Source organism: Eleutherodactylus coqui, chromosome 3 (assembly GCF_035609145.1).
Source record: "Eleutherodactylus coqui strain aEleCoq1 chromosome 3, aEleCoq1.hap1, whole genome shotgun sequence".
Lineage (NCBI taxonomy): Eukaryota > Metazoa > Chordata > Amphibia > Anura > Eleutherodactylidae > Eleutherodactylus > Eleutherodactylus coqui.
The window spans coordinates 174,556,169-174,577,804 of NC_089839.1; the positions used below are offsets into that span (position 1 = coordinate 174,556,169).

A 21,636-nucleotide genomic window follows, 5' to 3' on the forward strand; every position below is an offset into this window, starting at 1 on the left:
TGTTAGATTCATCACTTTGACTGTAACATTAACTGCCAATCAGCTGTTTGAAAAAGCTGTGGCATTTGGGGGAGCATTGCAGCCCCTTCACTGTATACCAGGCACAACGCTATTCATTTTGTAGTGGCCGTGCCTGGTATTGCAGCTCAGTCTCATTCATTTGAGTAGGACGGAGTTGCAGAAAGGCCATGTAATGAACTGAGCGTTGCAGCCCCTTCAAATAGCTGTTTGACGAAGGTGAAGGAAGTCTGCCACTAATTTGATATTGATGACCTATAATAAGGATAGGTAATCAATATCTAAGACTCGGAAAACTCAGTTAAAGGGTTTTTCTTGGTTTTTAAAACACTTGGCTACATGCAAAACCTATCTGGGCAAAACAAACCCCGCTCTGCGCATGTTAGAAATGCGTGTGACCGAAGCTCCGTTCTCATTGCTTTCAAGCACTTTCTTCTGGCCGGGGATTTAAAAATCCCAGCCTCCTGAAAATGTTGGGTCTGATTGGCTGAGAGCACAGCCAATCACAGGCAGCGATTAGCCATTCATTGAATGACAGCTGAGCGCTGCCTGTGATTGGTCACAGTGGTCACAGCGTTCAGCCAATCAGAGGCAGCTTTCAACCATTCATTGATTTCAATGAATGGCTGAGCGCTGTGACTAATCACAGACAGAATTTGATGAATGGCTGAGCGCGGCCTTTGATTGGCTGAGCACTGTGACCAGGTGCGAGTATTTTATACCTGTAAAAGATGAACATCTGAACACTACATAGGGAACCAATGGTTCTATCAGACGCGCTTTTTTTGCACACATAGGCGCACGCAAAAAACGCTCGTCTGACTTAATATAGCATTTTCTGCAGATACCCTTTCATTACCAAGTAATTTGACATAAACATGTATGCGCCCATTTTCCTGCTAGTGATTAGCAGTTCTATTATAGTATGATATTATTATATGAAACAATATGCAGCCTTGTGGTGTTTCAGCTGAACCCGCTGCCTTTTTGTAAGATGCCACCAGAAAACTGAAGGCTCCTGAAACCAATAATTAAACCATTGGATCCAGGATTATACTTACTTCTCGTTCTCCAGTCTGTGATTTGACACCAGTCTATCCAGTAATATATTAGCAAAACCTTTTGCTTTGTCGGCCAAGCCTTGCTTTAGATCATCACAGTCAAGCAGGACCATGGTGAAATAAGCGCGAGTGGGCAGTCCCATAATATCTCTGGCCAGCGTGTGGAATTGTTCTACAAACTGGAATACAAAACATTGATATACAATTCAGTAACACAAAGTAACTGGACACAAAATCTGCACATTCTTCATCATACCAATAGAATAAAACTATTTTATCTATATGTTTTCAGGTGCATTCACACTTAGCAGATTTGCTGCAGCTGAGAAAATCCGCAGCAAATCCACACCGAAATCTACATCAAATTCTGCACCATTTTTGCAAATTTTAGTTCAAATTGGCTGTGGTTTTCAGTCCTTTAGGCCTCATCCACACAAGTATTATTGCATGGCTAAGTTAGTCGCATAATAAAATCGCAACCATTAGAACCAATGGCTTCCTATGGAATCATTCAGACAAAGGATTTTTACCCATGTAAAAAAAAAACAACTAAAACTATAGCATATAAGCGACTGAATTCAGTGACTAAAATTTCCTGCTGTGGAAAAATATAGGTCTTGCCCTATCTTTGGACAGAAAAACGCTGGAGCCCCCATAGACTACAATGGGAGCTGCCAAAAAAGGGAGGAGAGGGAGTTTAGCTGCATCCAACGTCAGCAAGAGATGACAAGTGCCACTGTTTAAGTCATTAGGATTTTTGCCAACTAAGGGAATTCCAATCAGCAGCATATTTTTTTGGCAATATTTCGCACCCAGCCAATGGACAAAAAAACACTAATGTTCGTGGAAAATCGTCCAGTCACGCGATTTTCTGCAGAGATGGTCGCGATTTTACTGTGCGGCTAACTTCAGCGCAATAATAACGTTCATGTGAAAGAGGCCCTAATTGAATTTAAATTGAATTGGTGCAATGTGCTGTGGATTTGCACCAACATCTGTGGCTTAATCTGCACCAAATGGTGCACGTTTTGACATGGGTTTTTTGTGCGGATTTGCTGCAGATTTGGAAAATCCGCTATGGAAAATCCACAGCATATTTGCTACATGTGAATGCCTTTAGGCTGCTTTCATATATACTCATTCTGTACTTGGTCTGCATTTTGTGGACCATAATATGGATCTAATTAGAGATGAGCGAGTATACTCGCTAAGGCTCATTACTCGAGCCCATGGGTCATTTTAAAGGGCATGGAATGAGAAACAAACCCAAGGCCCTCTTGTCCTGGTTGGCAAAACCAAACACTATAAAGGCAGGCTAATTTAAGTTTTTGCTATGGAGCCCCATCTCTTCTATATACACCACTATGTAAGCATTGCAGCCACATAATGTCAACACATACGTACCTTAGTGTATTCATCAAAACTGTGTTCTTCTGACAAAAAGGTTTCTACTTGCTCATTGGCTGAACCGTCCACAAGCCAGCTGAATTTTTCAACTATGAAAAAAAAGTCGAATAATATAAGCATTTATTTAAAGGGGTGTACCAGGCAATATACTATTGATGACCTATCCTCTGGATAGGCCATCAATAGTTGAACAGTTGGAATTCGCAGCCCCAGATTTGGCCAGATTAGCTGATCAGGCGCTGCTGTCAGCACACAGGGGTCGGAGTGGAAGCTGCTGCACTGACCACTGAGCAGTGGCTAGTGCTTGTAATTGCAGATGTAGCTGTCATTAAAATCAATGGTAACTGTGTCTGCAGTTACAAGCGAGGGCAACTACACAAGGGTATTGCAGCATGGAGTGGGTGCCCAATAAAATGATTAGTTGTGGGAAAACGCCTTTACATTCGCAGCCTCCGCTCCAGACCCTGTGTATTGCAGCACTGACAGTGGGTGCTCGGTAGGATGATTAGCCGGGGTCTAGAGCAGCGGACCCCAGACGATCAGCTATTGATGAACCATTCTGCTCTTCCTGGTTACTGGTGACCAGGGCATGTGACTGCTGCAGCCAATCATATGCCACAGAGTAACCTTCTGTAGTCAGTGATTGGCTGCAGCAGTCACGTGTCCTGGTCAGCAGCAAACAGGAAGGACACAGTGGTGGTGAAGCAATTTTACGTTGTGGGAAAACACCTTAACATTCAAATCCAGCTTACCATATGTTTCAAAATGTTTCAAAGGCTCCTGTAAATTGTGACTGACCGCCTCCTTCAGCTTCTGCTCAGCAGACTGAATGATATAATCAGGGAGTTTGGCCTCAATAATCTGAATAATATTGCTCCCAGAAAGCCACGACTGAACAGTCTGAATATTCTAAATGAAGAAAAAACATTTAATTAGTTACACACTTAGATGGCCAGCATCTTTTCAACAAACTTGCCATAAAACAATAGTGCAGGTGAGTATAAGAAAGCTAGTAATATATCTCGTTAGAGAAAAATGCTTCTTTCTCCACTAATCAAGCTCCTTTCCTCCTACCCGTTAAACTGTTCACTCACTTTGAAAAATGGCTAAATTCGTTTTTTTGTAGGCAAGACAGACTAACAGCTCAATGACAGTTCAAATTATTTGCTGCCTATAGAAGTCTATGCGGAGGATAGAGGGTGAGGAGGAGCTGAGCAAGAGAAACAGAAAGACAAGCAGATGTGTTGCTGCAACTAATAGTAAGCCTTTTACTGTCTCACAACTACTGGATTCACATCTACACTGTTCAGTACTTCTGAGAAAAACTGAGAATCAGAGATGGAGCCTCCAGAGGGAATACTGTTAAAAATGTCATGTGCATGTTATATGAAGTCCAAATATAGTGTTATTCCTCATATACACATATTCTGAAAAGTCACCTGAAATGACAAGAACACTTAACTATGAAGAATCACTGCAGAAATGCATTAATATGAGATAACTAAACCCAGCTCATTAGTACTGATTATATAGCCTATCCATAACACACTGCCACTACTAAAAAGTAGACTCTGGGAAATAGGTAATTTTTACCAAAATATAAATCAACTGGACAGAAAGAATATTTACAACATTATTATGGGTGGCTACCTGTCCGTTCGCTCTCCGATATACACAGACAATGCACATCAGGAGAGACAGAGATTGTGTATGCATTAACTGCAGATCTGAGAGCAATGTGAGAGCAGGGAGCAGCCCAAGACTGCCTCTTCCCCACAGCTAAGAAGATGTCCTAATGTCCCAGTTGCTAGGGAAGCTAAATGTATAGCAACAAGCAGTGGATTGCAGAGGGGCTGCACTTCAGCCTTAATTTACAGTGGTAGAACAAAAAAAAACATTAATGAAAGTATATTGCAAAATTGATGAGAAACACACAGGCTATTAGACAAGCATAAGTTGTCTGAAAAGTTAGATATGTTTTAATAACTTTCAGATTTGGTGCTAGCCAATAACAATACTAAATTCATTAGTATAATAAATGTTATACTATATCTACTGGATAAAGTTATGTATCAGCGTTGAGAAAAATCATGAATACCTGCAATGTCTTTGAGATCCGAGTTACTATAAACAGTACAGCATCTTCTAAGTCCTGGAAACTTGGATAGAAATCCATTTTCTCATCATCAAATGTAAGCTGCATTTTAAAGATTGGTAAAAATGGTGTGTCTTTCAGGTCAAATAAACCAACAAAGGCTTCTACGGTTCTCTGCAGCAGGTCTCTTATCTGTACAGAAGAAATGAGCAACTATATATTAGTTGTCGTCAAAATACCAAGGGGGATTCCCAGAATTACTATTTATCACCTATCCACAGGGGGTCCTACTGATCACTACTTGGCTATCTGCACCAGTTCCATAGTGTCGAATTGCGTAGCAGTGTGCATATTTGGCCATCACTCCATTCAAGTTCCTCTATGCTGCAGTGAAGAGGAAAGGGGACAAGGGATCTCCATTTTCCTGATCGGTCATTATCTCAGTCATGTAGTCCCCAGTGATCAAACATTTATCACCTATCCTGTGGATAAGTGATAATTGGTAATTCTGGGAATACCCTCTTGTCACAGCGAGTCAGCAAGTGCTCCTTGTGATACTTTTACTAAGCCCTGACAGGAGTACAGCTATACAGGTGTTGGTTGATTGTTAGGTGGATTACCCAGCTAGCCAATCACCGGTCTTCTCCGAACATTTATTCTGGCCCCTCCTCTCAGAGAGCACTGGTTATTCTCCTGACTTCACTTTGGTTTGAGTAGGCATGCTGGTCAGATTTCTTTATATCTGTGTCTTGTCTGTAAATCCAGTCAGATATGTGATGCCTCACTGCTTCTGCTGTATCCTGTTTCATATCTAGTTTGAAATGAGTCTTGTCTGAACACTGTCAAATGTATGTCTGACGCCTCGAGTCTCGTCTAAACCCAAGTTGTGTCTGATTTCAGCTAGAAGTATGCCAGTGCGTAGGGTATGCGTGGCTGTCTGAACTCTGTCTGACTCCTGGTCTGTTCCCAGTCTGACTTCTGTTTAAAGGTGTGTTGGGTCTCATCTAAAGTATCTGGTTCTGTCCTGCATCTCTGTTATGTCAGACTGTGGATTGACTTACACATTGGACTGTTGTAACATCTAATCACTGTGCTAGTGGTAACATATTGTGTCATCTAATGTTTGCTACTGTTTGTCTGTTGCTATCTAGGGAAAGCCAGAGTCACCATAGGATCATGATGTGGGGGCATCCTTATCGGGGCGATCACTCCACTTAGTGATCCCTGTAAGTATGAGAACAGGGTCAGATTCCCAAATTTGTTCTTGTGATGCCATTTATGTTACATGTGTTCGTATTAATAAATGTATATATTTAATCCATTTGCATTTGCTGCGTTGGTATTTGTTGCACATTTGTGTCTGTTTAAGACATTTCATTTGCGCCTATGCAGGCCATGTAAGCATTGCATGGATGTAATACTTCATAGGTCTATGTTTGGTCCACACATATGATAATTAATATGAGTCATTATATATTACAGATCTCCAAAGCCACCTGTTTACCTGGTTGGACATAAGTGTTGAGACACTGTTGTAAAAGGAATCAACTTTATCTGCCTTCATCTGCTGCAGGGCATCTTTACTGGCAAACAGATTGATGACTTTGGGGTACCAGGTGTTCAGCAAGTTCTCTTCTGTTTTTGCACATGCCAAAGAAACACTGTTCCTCAGTGATTCACATTCTACGGCACCCTTTGACCTACCGAAGTAACAATAATAACATAATCTATTCCATTGTTTTATGTTAGATCGTTTTTTGGGGATGACAACGAAAAATTTGTATCTTTATAATTGCTACATTACATCTAAACATAGGACAACTGAGAACTCTGATCAATGACACCAGCTCTGTCTGACCTGTATCCTGACAAATCAACAACGAGCAGGTTAGAGAAAGTTGTGTAGCCCAAATCAAGAATAGTCCGAATGGCCGGGTGGACGAGATGTAAGTTTTTAATTGTCTCATTTCTTGCTCGGATGAAGCTCTGATGCCAGGGCTTGGAGAAATCCAGGCCTCTGAAGATACAAGATAATAAGGTACCGTATCATGTAATATTCAGCGATCAATCTGAAGTGATGTAAGAAGCAGATAAACAAATACTCACATGGGAAATTCAGGTGACAGACCCGACTCTTCAGCTTCTAATCCTTTCACCTCTGGTTTAACCAGAACACTTGTGACTGAACAAGGAAAGAAGAAAACAAGAAGCCTGATACAGTGTTAAATATCACATACAGTGAATGGCCGATTTATTGTAGATACCCATCCAGTTGCACGTTGGACCTTCTCTACTCTTCAGAAGTTAGGTACTACTAGCTACTGTCCAAATGTCCATACACAAGTATTACAAGACCCCCCATTTTTCCACCGGCACCAGCCTGAACTGTTCACACCTGACAGGAAGAGGTCATCCATTCATGCTGCTTGCACCAAATTCTGACCTCCCATCAGCACGGTGCAACAGAAATCTGGATTTGTGATATTTTTCCCCGGTTCAGTGACCACATTTTTGTGCTCTTTTGCCCACTGGAGTCTCGCCTTTCTGTTTTTCTTAGACAGCGATGGCACTCTAGCAGGTCATCTGCTGTTACAGCCCATCCGTGCTAAGGAATGATGAGTTGTGTGTTCAGACATGTTAGTTGGAGTGGCAGCATTGTATTCAGCTGCAGTTTGCTTGAGTGTACATCGCCTGTTAATCAGAATGATTCTTGACACCTTCCTCTGACCCCTTTTGTTGACAAGTTGTTTATGCCAACAGAAATCCCTTTTGCTGGATGGTTTTCCTCTATCACACCATTCTCTGTATATTCTCCAAACCATTGCACAAAAAAACAGCACAAAGTTGGCATTACATGAAATCCTGGGCCCAACTAGTCTAGTAGTGATAACCAGGTCTCATTGGAAGTTGCTCAGATCGCTCGATTTTCCCATTCTAATGTGAATTTACACTAAACTGATCCACAGAAAACTTGCTCACTTGATTCTCTACTGCACTCCAGGATTAAGGGTGTTAAGGTCCTTGTACATAGGCTGATAATTGGGCCCGTATGTTCCCATGAATGCTTGTTTGCCTGACAATTAGGCCTCATTCACACGAGCGTTTTTACGTGGCTATTTAGCCTTGATAAAAAGTTGGGCAAAAATCGCAACATGCGAAGCACTGGATTCCAATGCATTCATTTACATGAGAGATTTTCGATCACGTGAAAAAATCACACCATCAAAACGTGAAATTGTCGACTGTTTTCCATTACCGAATTTTCTTGCTTCGTGAAAAGCTAAGCCTTGAACTATCTGTTGCCGAAAAACAATGGAAGTTCCCGTAGACTCCAATAGGAGCTGAAAAAAAAGGGAGGGGAGGGAGTTTACCTGCGCCTGGTGCTCGGGAAAGAAGACAGCTGTTGCTATTTAAGCTATTAGAAGTATTTCCGAGGATTACTATTGACCGAAAGAATTCGGCACTGCAGCACATTTTCCCCGCAACACGCCCGTGTGAATGGATGAGAAAACGCTAATTAAGCTCAGGACTCGATCCCGGCTATTCTTCATTGATGTAATTTTCGCCCGCAATGCGGCCAGCATGACAGAAACTAAGCTCATGGGAATGATGCCTTAGGCCGTGTAAAAGGATGAACAATTAGTTGATGAATGAGCAAATGCTTGGTCATTAGCTAATCGTGTTTTTTAGGTGAGCATAAAAATGCTCAATGGTTGGCTGCAAATCTTTATCAAACCAGCAACTCTCGGGGCCGCCATGCCCACACCACCGGTCCTGCCACCCGGGTTACAGGAGTGCGGCGTAGGGGAGCCCCGGTTCTAGTAATCTCCCCGGGCCGCTGTAAATCTGGTCGCCGCCGGGTTGCTAGGGAAGCAGCAGGTGCTTCTCTATTTCCTTGACTACCAAGCATGCTTCCCTGGTAAGGGTCTGTTCTGCAAGGCTGGGGGTGTGTCCCCAGCACCTCCTTGATTGCCCTGCTCCTGTCAGGCTCCCCGCCCCAATCAGCTGCTGGGGCGGGAGCTCTGACAGCATTTAAAAGTGTGTGTTTTCCTTCCAGCCCTTGCCAGTGTTAGTTTGGTTCTCCAGCTTCACCCGCGTATATTTTGACTCCTCTTGTGACCCCGGCTTTTCTGACCTCTGCTTTTGAACTTTGACTACGTTTTGCCTTCCCCTCTGTACTGCGTAACCTCCTGTTGCCGACCCGGATTGTCTGACCATTCTACCGTTTGTTTGTCTTCAGTGTCTGTTTGTCTTCCCGTGTCCCGCTTCCCTAGTGAGGGTAGGGACCGCCGCCCAGTTGTCGCCCTGGGGGTTAGCCCAGGGGGGCAGGTAGGCAGGGACAGGGGTTGCGGGTTTTCTCAGGGACCCCCATATCCCGGACACTGTCCTGACAACATCTCCTTGTGTAAATGGGAAGATGTGCAGCCAATCAATGACAGCAGTATGGGAATGAATGATTGTGTTAAAGATTGGTCGTCCCCATACAGCAAATAATCTGCTCAAATACATGGTGGGAACTTGTGCTGATCGATATACTCATTGCCAGTTAGTAGTCGCTAGCATGGGCAGATTATCTGTCGATGTAAAAGGACCCTAATTTCCATACAAGGAAGTTCCAATCCTGAAAGGTCAGAGTGTCTAATAAAGTGGCCATTCAGTGTATGTCCCAAGTTAGTAGAACATAAAGAACTTTATTATCACAGAATATGATACCACTAGCAGTGACAATAAAGTATAAAAAACCCAGCCGAGTGCTTGGAGCGGAGGATGCAGAAGGCAAGCGAGGTGTCCCCGCTTGTCTTCTGTATCCAGATCCAGATGTTTTCTGCATTGAGCGCCCGCTGTTATACAGCCGAGCACTGTGTGCCCGGTATGGAGAACATACCGTGCCCAGTTTTTAGACACAACGATAATCGCTCAAAAGATGTCACTCAAGTGACTTTTGAGCGATCATCGTTGTGTCATTTACAGTGCAGGATGAGCGATCACCTTGCACTGCCAGCGGAGGATGCAGAAGACAAGCGTGGTGTCCCTGCTTGTCTTCTGCATACAGCTATTCCTCCGCTCTGAGCGCCTGCCTGTTATACAGCCGAGCGCTTGGAGCGGAGGATGCAGAAGACAAGCGTGGTGTCCCTGCTTGTCTTCTGCATACAGCTATTCCTCCGCTCTGAGCACCTGCCTGTTATACAGCCGAGCGCTCGGAGCGGAGGATGCAGAAGACAAGCGTGGTGTCCCTGCTTGTCTTCTGCATACAGCTGTTCCCCAACTTCGAGCGCCTGGCTGTTATACAGCCGAGCGCTTGGAGCAGAGGATGCAGAAGTCAAGCGAGGTGTCCCCGCTTGTCTTCTGTATCCAGATCCAGATGTTTTCTGCATGGAGCGCCCGGCTGTTATACAGTCAAGCGCTCCGTGCCCGATATTGGGAACAGAGCTGGACCCTTCTGTTCTTCACACCCAGCCTGTCACCAGGGAGCGGGATACAGCTGAAACAATAGTATCAGCTGTATCCCGCAGTGAATCCCTGATAAGACTCATCGTTGTCTTTCAGCAAGCTGAAAGACAAGGATGAGCGATGGCTTAACGAAAACTGCACAATGTCAGTGCAGTTAGACACAACGATTATCCCTTTTGACAGCTTTTGAGCGAACTTTGAGCGATAATCGTTGTGTCTAAATGGGCCTTAAATCTTTCAATCTTTCGGCCGATTGAAAGATTATCTTGGCATATAAAAGGACCCTTAGGCATAAGTAGCCTCTTTTAGATCAATGACAGATGGTAATGCTTTTGCAGAGAAATTATGGAAGAAAAATGTACAAGATGTACAGCCAATCCGATGTAACTGCACAAAGGACATGTATAGTTTGCATAAGTTTCCACATACACATCTATATTACAGATTTGTACTGTATGGATCTGTAATACAGCACTGACTCTTTTGGACCGGCAGACTAATAAGCTTAAAATTAAAATTTAACTTTTATTTATTCACTTAAAAAGTATGAAATAGACAAACAAACATACACATATATGTAGTGGATACTGTCTCACTTAGAGATCTCAATTCCCCAATTGAAGATTTCGGACAACTAGTGTGTCCAATTACTAGCAAGCTAATATAGTGCGTATATTTTATGCGTGCCCTCGGGTAGAGTGGCAATTTTGAATAATTCACAGGCTCTCCCGGCCAAAAACACACCAGTGGCGGTCGATTTGTATGATATATTTTTTGACCGCAACAAGTGTTTAATAAGTGCCCTACGCGTTTCACCCCCAACCACACAGGGGCTCCTCAGGGGCCAATAGTTGTACCAGGAATCAGTTTCTGGCAAGTGGTTATGGAGAACAAGAATGTCGTACGAAGGTCAAATCACCTCCCTCACATACGTATTCGTTAGTGATCGGCTAGTATGGTTCAAAATTATTTGTTAGTGATTAGTTGGTATAATCTTCCCACAAAAGCAATCGTGGACAGAAAAATTATCTTTTTGGGAGTTACCCTCAGGGGTATTGTTATTATAGGTAGGGAAACCCCAATAGATATTAATACGTCCCTCTATGGTTTCCACTGCCTTGTCCTCTAAGGAGCTAATCCCTCACTGGTGACTCACTACAGGGAAGGTAGTAGCATCCAATGAGCAGTTGTTCTCCTTGGATATCTAATGCATCTACCTAACCTTCTCTCAGGAGTCAATAGTGACAACCCACAATCGGTTATTCACCCTCTGTTTCTAAGATAAGAGACAGCGTTTAAAAGCAGATATCAGAGAATAAATGAACAGAGATGCAGCATGTCAGTCCTGATGGTGGGCTAACAGCAATAGTGAGGAAAAATAAATGAACAGAGATGCAGCATGTCAGCCCTGATGGTGGGCTAACAGCAATAGTGAGGAAAAATGAATGGGCAGAGATGCAGCATGTCAGCCCTGATGGTGGGCTAACAGCATTTAATGAAATCTATGAGACTATGCTGCACCTTTTGGATGCCTTTGATTTCATACAGAGCTTTTTCTATATGAATATGTGACATAAAATTGCAGCTTTCCTCCTAGGGAATAATAAAGTGCTATATAGATGCACCATAGAACAACAAATGGAGTGCCTATGGCCCTAAATATTTGAAACTATAGGGACCCCATGTGCACTGCACTGGCTCCATGCACATGGCTCTGCTTTGGGTGATATAAGTGAAGGTGTTTGTCAGTTTATAGCAAGTGTTTTATAATAAATGCTACAATAGATGTAATAAAAAAATGAAAAAGTTAGGGCTTTAGAAACGTAAAGATGAAAATCCCCCCCAAAACTTTGCGTCCTTAGGTCCAAAATAGACAATGTCACAAATGGGTTAAAGTTTACTTCCAACTGACCACAATATCATCTTTCGTCTTTCTGTCTTTTCTAACTCTGCTTCTAAATTCTCGATCACATTGAGATAGAAAGAAAATGTAACAGACATAACAGGACTCACCCAGATGTCTCTTCATACTTTTCTCAAAGTCTTGAGAAACTTCTTCCAGCAGTTCTGTAACCAGAGCCTCCCTGTCTTTGCCCTTCTGTAGAGGCTGGGGTACCAAGGCGAGCATGGAGTCTAGCCAATGCTTCTGAATGGGCACCACTGGGCTGCTCTCTATGCATTTCTTCATGTACAGATAATTCATCTGCGGAGAAGTTCACAGTTTGAGCTGTAAGGAAGACCAACCCACCCCACCCCCATCAAGACATTTTACATTAGTGATTAGGAAAGTGAATTGCCAAACTTTATAAGAATGCCAATACACATTGCGTTTGATATGTTCTAACTGCATGTGGGCCAGTGCTATTTGCCAGATGGCACCTGGAATGGCACTTGGCATTTAGGAGCAGGTGTTGCACAGCAATCAACATTACGGTTATAGCAGATAAAATGCAGCATATGCAGAAGCCCTAAGGTCTCATTCCCATGAGCGTGTGCGATGTCAGTGCATCTGTACGTGTGACATCCATGTGTCTTGCATGTGCCATTTTTTTAGGTCCACATGCGTGAATAGTCATCCATGAAAAAAAATGGAAGGCCTAAGGGCGGCTTCACATGAGCGCAAGTGCAGGAATGCTTACTCCTGTGCAATGTAGTTCTGCAGTGAAGGGGTGTTTTTTAACGCGTGTCCTTATGCAAATACTGTGTACATTTGCACAGGCACTGCTCGTTGACATGGGCGGGGGAATCACCCCCGCCGTGGTTTAAATGTCTGTTAAGCCAAATTAGGTGCCACGAACATATGTGCACATTTACGTATCCCCAAAGACTCTTATGGAGACTTCTGGTGCGCAAATACACACAAAAATGTTTTTTTCACACGAGCGAAATGCACATGCAAATAAGAACAATGAAAATGAGCCAAGTGAAAACTATGGGTCCTATTCTCTGCGCAATGCATGCACGTATTTTGCATGAGCACATGTGCACGCATACACATCCTTGTAAAGCCGCCCTCAGTAAGGTCATTTTTTTTTTAAACTCAAAGAAAACACCCAGAAGAGGTCACATGACAAAAATGTGCACAAAAAAAGCGCACTTGGATATCATTCATGCAAGCTCTTTTTTTCTGCTCTCATTGATTTGATTCTGGACAATGAAAATGTACAAAATAGGACATGTTGGTATTTTATTTTTTTTTTGCGCAGAACATCGGTCCATGTAAAAAAAAGTCACATGCGTGAATAGTTTTATTGATTTTAATGGGTCCATGTGCTATTAGTTACACACACAGACAACACATGGATTGTATGTGAATACGTCCTAAGGGCGCATTCAGACGACCGTATATCAGCCAGGTATTCACGCCCAGCCGATATACGTCGTCTCTCTCTGCAGGAGGAGGAGGCTGGAAGAGCTGGGAGCAGTGCTCTGAGCTCCCGTCCCCTCTCTGCCTTCTCTCCGCCTCTCTGCACTATTTGCAATAAGAGGAGGCGGGGCGGGGCTAAGTTTGGTCACATTTGCCATTTTGGTTGCTCATATTAAACTCAATTGTTCATTGAAATCAAAGGGAGCGTGCTAGTATGCAGGTCATGCGTGCGCAAAAGATGCAGTAAAATCAACACAGACGTGCACAAAAACGCAACTCCCATTGTGCAAATACGCAGCGTACACGCAAGTGTAAATACACTTACACCCGTGTGAAGCCGGAATGACTGTTTATTTTTTGGTGATCCTATACCAGTCTTTAGAAACAGTGCACCAAAGTTAGTAAAGCGGATGTCGGGACCTTTTTGATTTTTTTCTATTGATGACCTGTTCGCAGGACAAGTCATCAACAGATAATTGGGAAGGGGTCCATCACTCAGATCCACACCACTCAGCTGATTAGCACTGCTGTCGCTATGAAAGAGCAGGGAGCTCTAACACTGCCCATAGCGCAGCACCCCAGTTGGTATTGCAGGGGCAGCTCTCTTGAATCCTTAGAATATACTATATATGATATTTAAGAAAAACTCACTCTCAGTTTTCTCTGCTCGCTGTTCATCTGTCAAAAAAAAGCATTTTGCATTTAATAATGAAGTCAACATGTCATAAAACCTGCAAATATAATACAAAACATTCGTAAAAACTAGAATATAAGTGGACTAAGAATCATCTGGGCAGTGGATGCCATGGCCCTTACCAATCACTATAGCCAGGGAGCACTTGGTTGGGAGTCATAAATTGCATTAGAGGTGTACTTATAAAATACATCTTTTGGGCAATCAAGGCCCGTCTTGGCGATGGCTGCGGCTGGTCGGGATGTACGGAAACAAGCTGTCTTTAGAAGTGAATGGGAGTTCCAGGGACAACATAGCACAGCAAGCTACATGGTTTCCTCAACAGAAACAGTGTAGCTCGATGTGATATGCTATTTTCACAACTCCCATTCACTTCTCTGGGAGTTATGGAATACCGTAAAGCAGACTGCTCCACCCTGGGAGTACAAAGTAGTATTCTCATCCCAGCTATAATGGGCATAGATGGAAATATGCCTTTAAGGTGACCATACACTGTAGACAGCTATTGGCCAAATGTTCATTTTTCTGTAGAAGCAAAGGATAATATGCAACATGTTCAATCCTTCTTTCCCTTGACATCTGATGGACCCCCCCCCATATACATTAGGGACCCCCATAGACATTAGATGGTCGACCACTTCCAATGAAATCTGGGAATTCAGCCAATGTTCAGCTAATGTGTATGGCCATCTTTAAGTTGCAATAACTCTAGCTAGAGCAAGAGAATTCCCCTGGCACACACTACTCTGTGTCCGTACTTCTAGGTGTAGCTTTCCTTTAAAGGGGTTGTACCAAGGATAGGATATATCTTGCTGATTGATGGGGGTCTCACTGCTGAGACCCTCGCCCATCTCAAGAATGGTGGTCCAATGCCTTCCTCTGCTTATAACTGCACGGTCTACCCCTACAGCGATGAGGAGACTGAATAGAGCGCTAGCCAAGCATGTGCATTGGTGCTCCATTTATTCAATGGGGCTGACAGAAATACCCGAGGGCTTGCTGCTCATGTGTCTCTGCAGTCCCATTTAAAGTGAACGGAGCGGTGGGTGCATTGCACGCAGCGGTCTGTAATAGCCTGATTCATCTTACACCTGAGGTTGTGTTGTTGTCGATGATTCCGGGCTCATTGACCCGAATAAAAAGCTGACTTTTGAGGTTTTTCCTACTTGCCATAAGGCAGATCATCCCAAGGAAATGGAGATCTACCACTCCTCCTACAAGGTTGATGTGGCTGGAATCATTGTATAACCTAAAATATATGGAAGAATTCTGTGCCAAAGATGATTTGAGATTCACCAAATTCTACACAACGTGGGGGGTCTGGATGCAATTTTGTTCTTCGCCAGGACTGAATGCCCGGCTAGATAACGGTGTTATCGCGCCATAAACAAGTCTAAACTATATCTCACCAACCGTGCGCAGACTTTGCCTGGACATCATGCGTAAAACGGAACCTCTACCAGCCTGGACAGGTTATTCCTCATTCCCATTCCTGCGGGTAGGGGTGCAGTAACTCTGCAGTGAGAAGGGCAGCGGGACACAGAACTCCCGTTCTTGAGAACAGTGGGCGTCTCAGTGATGACATCCCCACCGACAAGCAGGTTATTCTCTATCCTGTGGATAATGGATAACTTGTAATCTTGATACAACCCCTCTAAAGATGTCTCTCCCAGCATTTCTATCTTAGCAATTTTGCCATTCCTTTGTTTTTCCTCCTGGATTACCATTTTCCTTGTACAACAGGGTGTGACCCTTCACAGTCCGGCACTGTCACCACTGATTGTACAGCTCCAGAGTGTATGGTGATACCATTCTCCATGCCAAAGGGATGTAACAACTAGTTGTCAATGTATTCCTGGAGGAATAATAGAGGAACGCTACAATACAGAGTTCTAAGAAAAGTTGCTGCAGAATTGTTATTTTATAGGGAACACAAGTATTTACTGATACAAGACATGTCAGCAGGACTGTCAGGTCCCCTTTAAATGTTTTTTTGCATGTTCTCAGATCCATTCCAGTTGGCTACTTGCCAACTGCTTTTAATCACTGCCCCCCTCCCCAACACCAACTTTAAAGTTGTAGTGCAAGTCATGTAGTGATCTGTAGAATTTTATGCTGTATAAACTTACAGTTGATGGTAATTGGGGTTCAGGGGGTGTAGGAATTCTACTTTTCTGCTCTCTTACGGTTTCCTCGTAAGCCTTTAACGCTTTCTTCATTCTGCAGACGGAACATATTATGTTATGAAATAAGAGAACAAACTACTAAAGATTTGACTCCCGTTACACAGAACGTACATGATGTCATTGAGGGTCTTCTGCTGCTCCCGGCTTCTCTTGTACTTCATCAGCTTCTTGCCTGTAGAGCTTAGAGACGAAGCTGAGAGGGTTAATGGGGGCAGCTGAAGACGATCCACAGGAGGAAGATGGGATGTTCTGTTGGAAGCCATCTAGTAAAGAAATAAGGAATTATTACTGCAATATTAAAGGCACATATGCTAATAAGAAAAACTGGTGTATTAGGGTCTACCACACTGTGGGACCCCGCTGTGTAGATTAATCCTTTCATAACCAAGGGTCATTGATGCTGCTGAGTCACATTATATAGTTCTGGTACTCCCTTTAAAAAAAACAAAAAAAAAACATATATTTTTTTAATTTTTCTGATGACGTAGCTACATGAGGGCTTGTTTTTTCAGTGATGCAATTTAACCCCTTCCTGCTCCAGTGCGTAAGTTTACGTCCTGGCAGTGGGGTACTTCCCGCAACAGGGTGTAAACTTACGTCCTGGGGATAGCGCGAGATCACTTATGATCTCGCACTATCCCGCAGCGGGAGCCGGCTGTCAGTCATAGGCATACAGACACTGGCGTCCTGTAGTGCCATAGCCTGTGATCACTGTATAAGCGATAATGCATGGCAGGCCAGTAGCTCTGCCATGCCTTATCACAGCGATCATAAGTGCTGTGCTGCAAGTCCCTCAGAGGGACCCAAATGGTGTAAGAAAACGATTTAAAAAATGAACAAAAAAGAAAAATGTAAAAAAAAAGTTTAAAAAAACCCTTTTTTATGCTTTTTCTCATATTAGCATAAAAAAAGGTAAAAAAAAATTAAAACCCCACATATTTGGTATTGTCGCGTCCGTAACGACGTGTACAATAAGTTGCACATGATTCTGACTGTGCACGGAAAAAATCGTTTAAAACAACGCTAAAAAACTGAGGCAAAATGCTACTTTTTTGCATTTCGCCTCCCTAAAAACGCAATAAAAGTGATCAAAAAAGCCGTATATAGCCCAAAAAGGTACCAATAAAAACTACAGCTCGTCTCGCAAATAATAAGCCCTTATAGAGCTCCGTACATAAAAAAAATAAAAAAGTTACAGGACTTTGAATGCAGCGATTTAGAAAAAAAAAAAGATTTCCAAAAAAAGGGTTTTTATTGCAGAAAAGTGAAAAAACCTAAAACAAGTAAGAATTTTGGTATCGTTGTAACCGTACCGACCCGCAGAAAAAATGGATTGCCTTATTTATGCTGCATGATTAACGCTGTAAAAAAAATCTATGGCAGAATTGATGCGTTTTCTCTCCCTGCTATCATAAAAAAAATAATAAAAGTTTTACAATATAGTCTATGTATCCAAAAGTGGCACCGCTAAAAACTACAGTTCGCCACGCAAAAAACAAGCCCTTATACGGCCGCGTCGACGGAAAAATAAAAAAATTATGACTTTTGATAAAGAAAATCCACCAAAAATCGTTGCGTCCTTAAGTCCAAAATAGGCCATGTCATGAAGGGGTTAAAATACCCTGTAATGTATTGGAAAACTTAAAAAAATCTCTAAATGGCGTAAAATGGGGAAAAAAAGCAATTCACCATTTTAAGGGGAATGGTTTTTATGGCATTCATGGAACAATAAAAATGACTTTATCTTTGTTCTGTGGGTCTGTATGATTACAGAAATACCAAATTTATATAGTTTTAAAAATATTTTGATACTTTAAAAAATTACCTTTTTCTTAAAAAAAAAATTGCTTTCTGTCATCATTTTTTGACCGTCATAATTAGTTTATTTTTCCATCGATGAGGCTGTGTGAGGACCTATAGTATTTCATTATACAGTATTTTTACAGGCCTCCTATTAAAGATGTGCCACAAGCATGTCTTAATAGGCAAACAATCATAGCAGTCCTGGGGGCCTTCAGAAGGCCCCAGGTTGCTATGATAGCCAGACAGCACTCCTGCGATCTTATCGTGCTGGGGCTGTTCTGGACATTTAAATCTTAATCGATCAGGTCTTTTAACCCCTTAGTCACAACCCCATAGACTTTTTATGTCCTGCCTAAGTGGGCTTTAATCCCCAGGGCCGTAAAAACACATTCGCTTTGGGGATTAGATCCAAGTGGGCTGAGGAAATAACAGCTCCATGCTGTCATCTCCCGGAGGTAGACTACAATCTGGAGCTGTCATGGGGGGCCTGGATATCCGACCCCCGATCATGTGATCGCCATTAGCCAATGGCTAATGGCAATCGCTTAAGGCCGCCTGCAGACGAGTGGGTCGGATCCGGCGGCGAGGATTCTCGCCGCGGGACCCAAGCACCTGCAGGGAGCGGCGCGTATTCACCCGCGCCCACGGCTCTGGCTGTTTGATGTGCCAGCTTGCCGGGCAGCCGGCACATGCGCAGACTGGAGCCGGTGAGATTTCGCGCGGCCAAACCGCGGCAGTCTGCATAGGATTGCGCTTGTTAACGCAATCCTATGCAGGCTTCCAGCGGCGGAAATCCCGCTGCGGAATTTCCACCCGTCTGCAGGCGGCCTTAAAGTAAGTAGAAAGTTTAAAAAAAGTTAAAGATTCAGCTCCCCTCATGGATCGGATCCATGAGTGGAGCTGAGAGTACTCACCCCTGTCCTCCGCGATGTCGTGTGACGTTCTGGTCTTCCAGACATAACACACATGCGCAGAAGGGCTCACGGCCTGAGAAATTTGAAAATCTCTCTGGCTCCCGCTTACCATGTGTAGCCGAGAGCAGAAAGATGTCAACAGTGCGGTTCCTGGTCACATGATCAGCGTTATCCAATGGATAAAGGAGTTCATGTAAAGTGACCTTTGTGGAGGTTCTCTATCATTTTGGCCGCTCAAGGGCTCTACAAGTGGGCAATGGGGCCCAAAACGCCTTCAAGCAAAATGTCTGTTCTGGAAGCCACCGGCTGCTCCTTTGGGTTTGCATACGGGCATAATATTAAGGCCACAATGGGTATGTTTGTGAACACAGGACAAACAGGGATATCCATTTTTGGGTGCAAATATTTATTTTCATGTGCTCTATAGAGAAAAATCCTGTCTTTAAAATGACATATTTGCAAAAATATGAAATTTTATTTTTTCTCTTCTAAATTGCATTAATTCCTGAAAAGAAACCGTGGGGTCAAAACACTCCTGACCCCCCTCAGTGAATATATTAGGATGAGTATTTTTTTTTATGGGGTCATTTGTGGGGTATCTATCAGTCTGACACCTATGAGCCTTTGTATTCTTCGCTTGTTGCAGGAAAACAAGATGTTCCTCAAAATGTTAACAATTATTGTTAAATTTATACGTCTTCTAAATGGTAAAAAAAAACTGAAGTTTTTCCAATGTGCTTCCAGAATAAAGTAAATAGATGGACATATATCTCATTAAAAAATGTGTACAGTATGTTTGCACGTATTTGACATATTGCAATTGAAAATGTGAAAAAAGGCAATTTTTTTCCCCAATTTTGGTGCTTTTACTAAATATACACAAATTCTATCGGTCTATTTGTACCACCTAAATGAAGTACAACATGTGGTGAAAAAACAATGTCAGATTATCACGGCCGCACAACGGGACTAAAACACGTCCATGTGAAGAAGTCCTTATGTGGACATACTAAGGAGAATCTATCTCATATCTGTACGTATAAATGCTAAAGTCCATATATATGTGTGTGTGTGTGTGTATATATACATATATATATATATATATATATATATATATATATATATATATATATATATATATATATATATATATACACACACACACCTATGCGATGGGATAGATATAATCATGTTGAACAAGGCAGGAGTGACTGCAGGTATGTTATAGGGTACTCGTGCTCTCCCCATGCAGTACATTACAGGGTCTCACCTCTCCCCGTGTTTAGGACGTTGTCCGCTGTGTTGCTTCCCGGACTCACTCTCTGCCACTAAACAATCCTGTTGTCATGGCAGCCGTGGGGGTGTTGGCAGGAGCACTTTCAATTCCCCGAGATTGGGGCGGGGCCGCACGTTAGCGTCCTTCTGCTGCCACCTGCTGGACAGCAGTGATCAGTGCGGCTTAGAATGGTATTATGCGGTGCAGTCAGGGAGCTGATGTTAAATGGCTGGCTGTAGGTTATAAGCAGGGGGTCCTACAGGCGAGGGCACTCTGTAGCCTAGAGGGCTGTACTGTAGGTAGTGTGCAGTAGTGCCTCCATATTAGTCCCATATACAGCATTCATAACATGGCATGCCAGCATGCTCCCCAGCAGCGGGATGGTACCAAGCTGTAAAAGAAGCTGCACACAGAAGTACGGACCCTAGGGCGGCTTAACGCCAACGTATTTATGTTGCGTATTACGTGTACAAAGTTGTGCACATAATACGTAGTGACTACAGCCCATTGATTTCAATTGTTTCATTCACGGCAGAATATTTTGCGCATATTTGGTTTTAACACAATAAAATATGCAGCATGTTCTATTTTCGTGCGCATGAAAGTAGCATATATTAAACTAATTAAACTTAGTTGCCCCTAATCAATGGGGGCATGCTTGTGAATAGGGGATAACGATCTGATCTGTGGGGGTCTCACCGCTTGGACTACACCAATCCTAAGTATGGGGGTCCCGTGTCCTCCTCTGCCTGTCCCCACAGGGATACTTCAACCCCGCAGTGATGTCAGAATGAATGGAGCGCTGTCCGAGCGCACAGATACTGCTCCACGCATATCAATGGGGCTTTTGGAAATACCTGAGCACCAGCAGCTCGGCTATCTCCGCAGTCCCGTTGAAATGAATAGAACAGCGGCACACTTGCATGACTGTCACACCATGCAGTCTGGGGGTGCAGTAAGGAGGATGGGGGACTGTACATGATATCCACTTTATAGAAAGCAGCATATAATAATAATCTTTATTTATATAGCGCCAACATATTCCGCAGCGCATATACACTCTTTACTTTGTGCAGATTGTATACTTTACACTATAATGATTAGACTTTATATATTACACATATACTATATATGTATGCTATATGCACTATACAGAGAGCAGATACTGTACGCTATATACACTATACAGAGAGCAGATACTGCACACTATGAACATTATATTCTGTATATAATACACACTATACCCACTAAAACACGGTACGCTATATACTCTCACACATAGTATACACTATACATTATATACTGTACACTATATACACCTTAAATAGCTTAAATAATGTATTTTATTGTATATGCTCTATGGG

At 42.9% G+C, this 21,636-nt stretch overlaps 1 protein-coding gene across 2 annotated transcripts in view; it reads right to left on the reverse strand.

Moving 5' to 3' along the window:
* DNAH12 (dynein axonemal heavy chain 12) overlaps positions 1–20,319 on the reverse strand; it is a 133,483-nt gene extending 113,164 nt beyond the window's left edge. The window contains exons 1-12 of one of the 2 annotated variants that reach the window (XM_066596565.1): positions 20,267–20,319; positions 16,391–16,542; positions 16,223–16,313; positions 14,051–14,077; positions 12,046–12,235; positions 6,688–6,763; positions 6,440–6,598; positions 6,086–6,281; positions 4,585–4,773; positions 3,239–3,395; positions 2,484–2,575; positions 1,080–1,258 (exon numbers count right to left, since the gene is read on the reverse strand). In XM_066596565.1, the coding sequence (XP_066452662.1) occupies positions 1,080–1,258; positions 2,484–2,575; positions 3,239–3,395; positions 4,585–4,773; positions 6,086–6,281; positions 6,440–6,598; positions 6,688–6,763; positions 12,046–12,235; positions 14,051–14,077; positions 16,223–16,313; positions 16,391–16,542 (1,508 nt within the window). In that variant the 5' untranslated portion in view covers positions 20,267–20,319. Of the gene's footprint in view, positions 1–1,079; positions 1,259–2,483; positions 2,576–3,238; positions 3,396–4,584; positions 4,774–6,085; positions 6,282–6,439; positions 6,599–6,687; positions 6,764–12,045; positions 12,236–14,050; positions 14,078–16,222; positions 16,314–16,390; positions 16,543–20,266 lie in introns of those variants that run through there. The other variant, XM_066596564.1, reaches the window with a different exon arrangement.
* Positions 20,320–21,636: the final 1,317 nt, after the last annotated feature.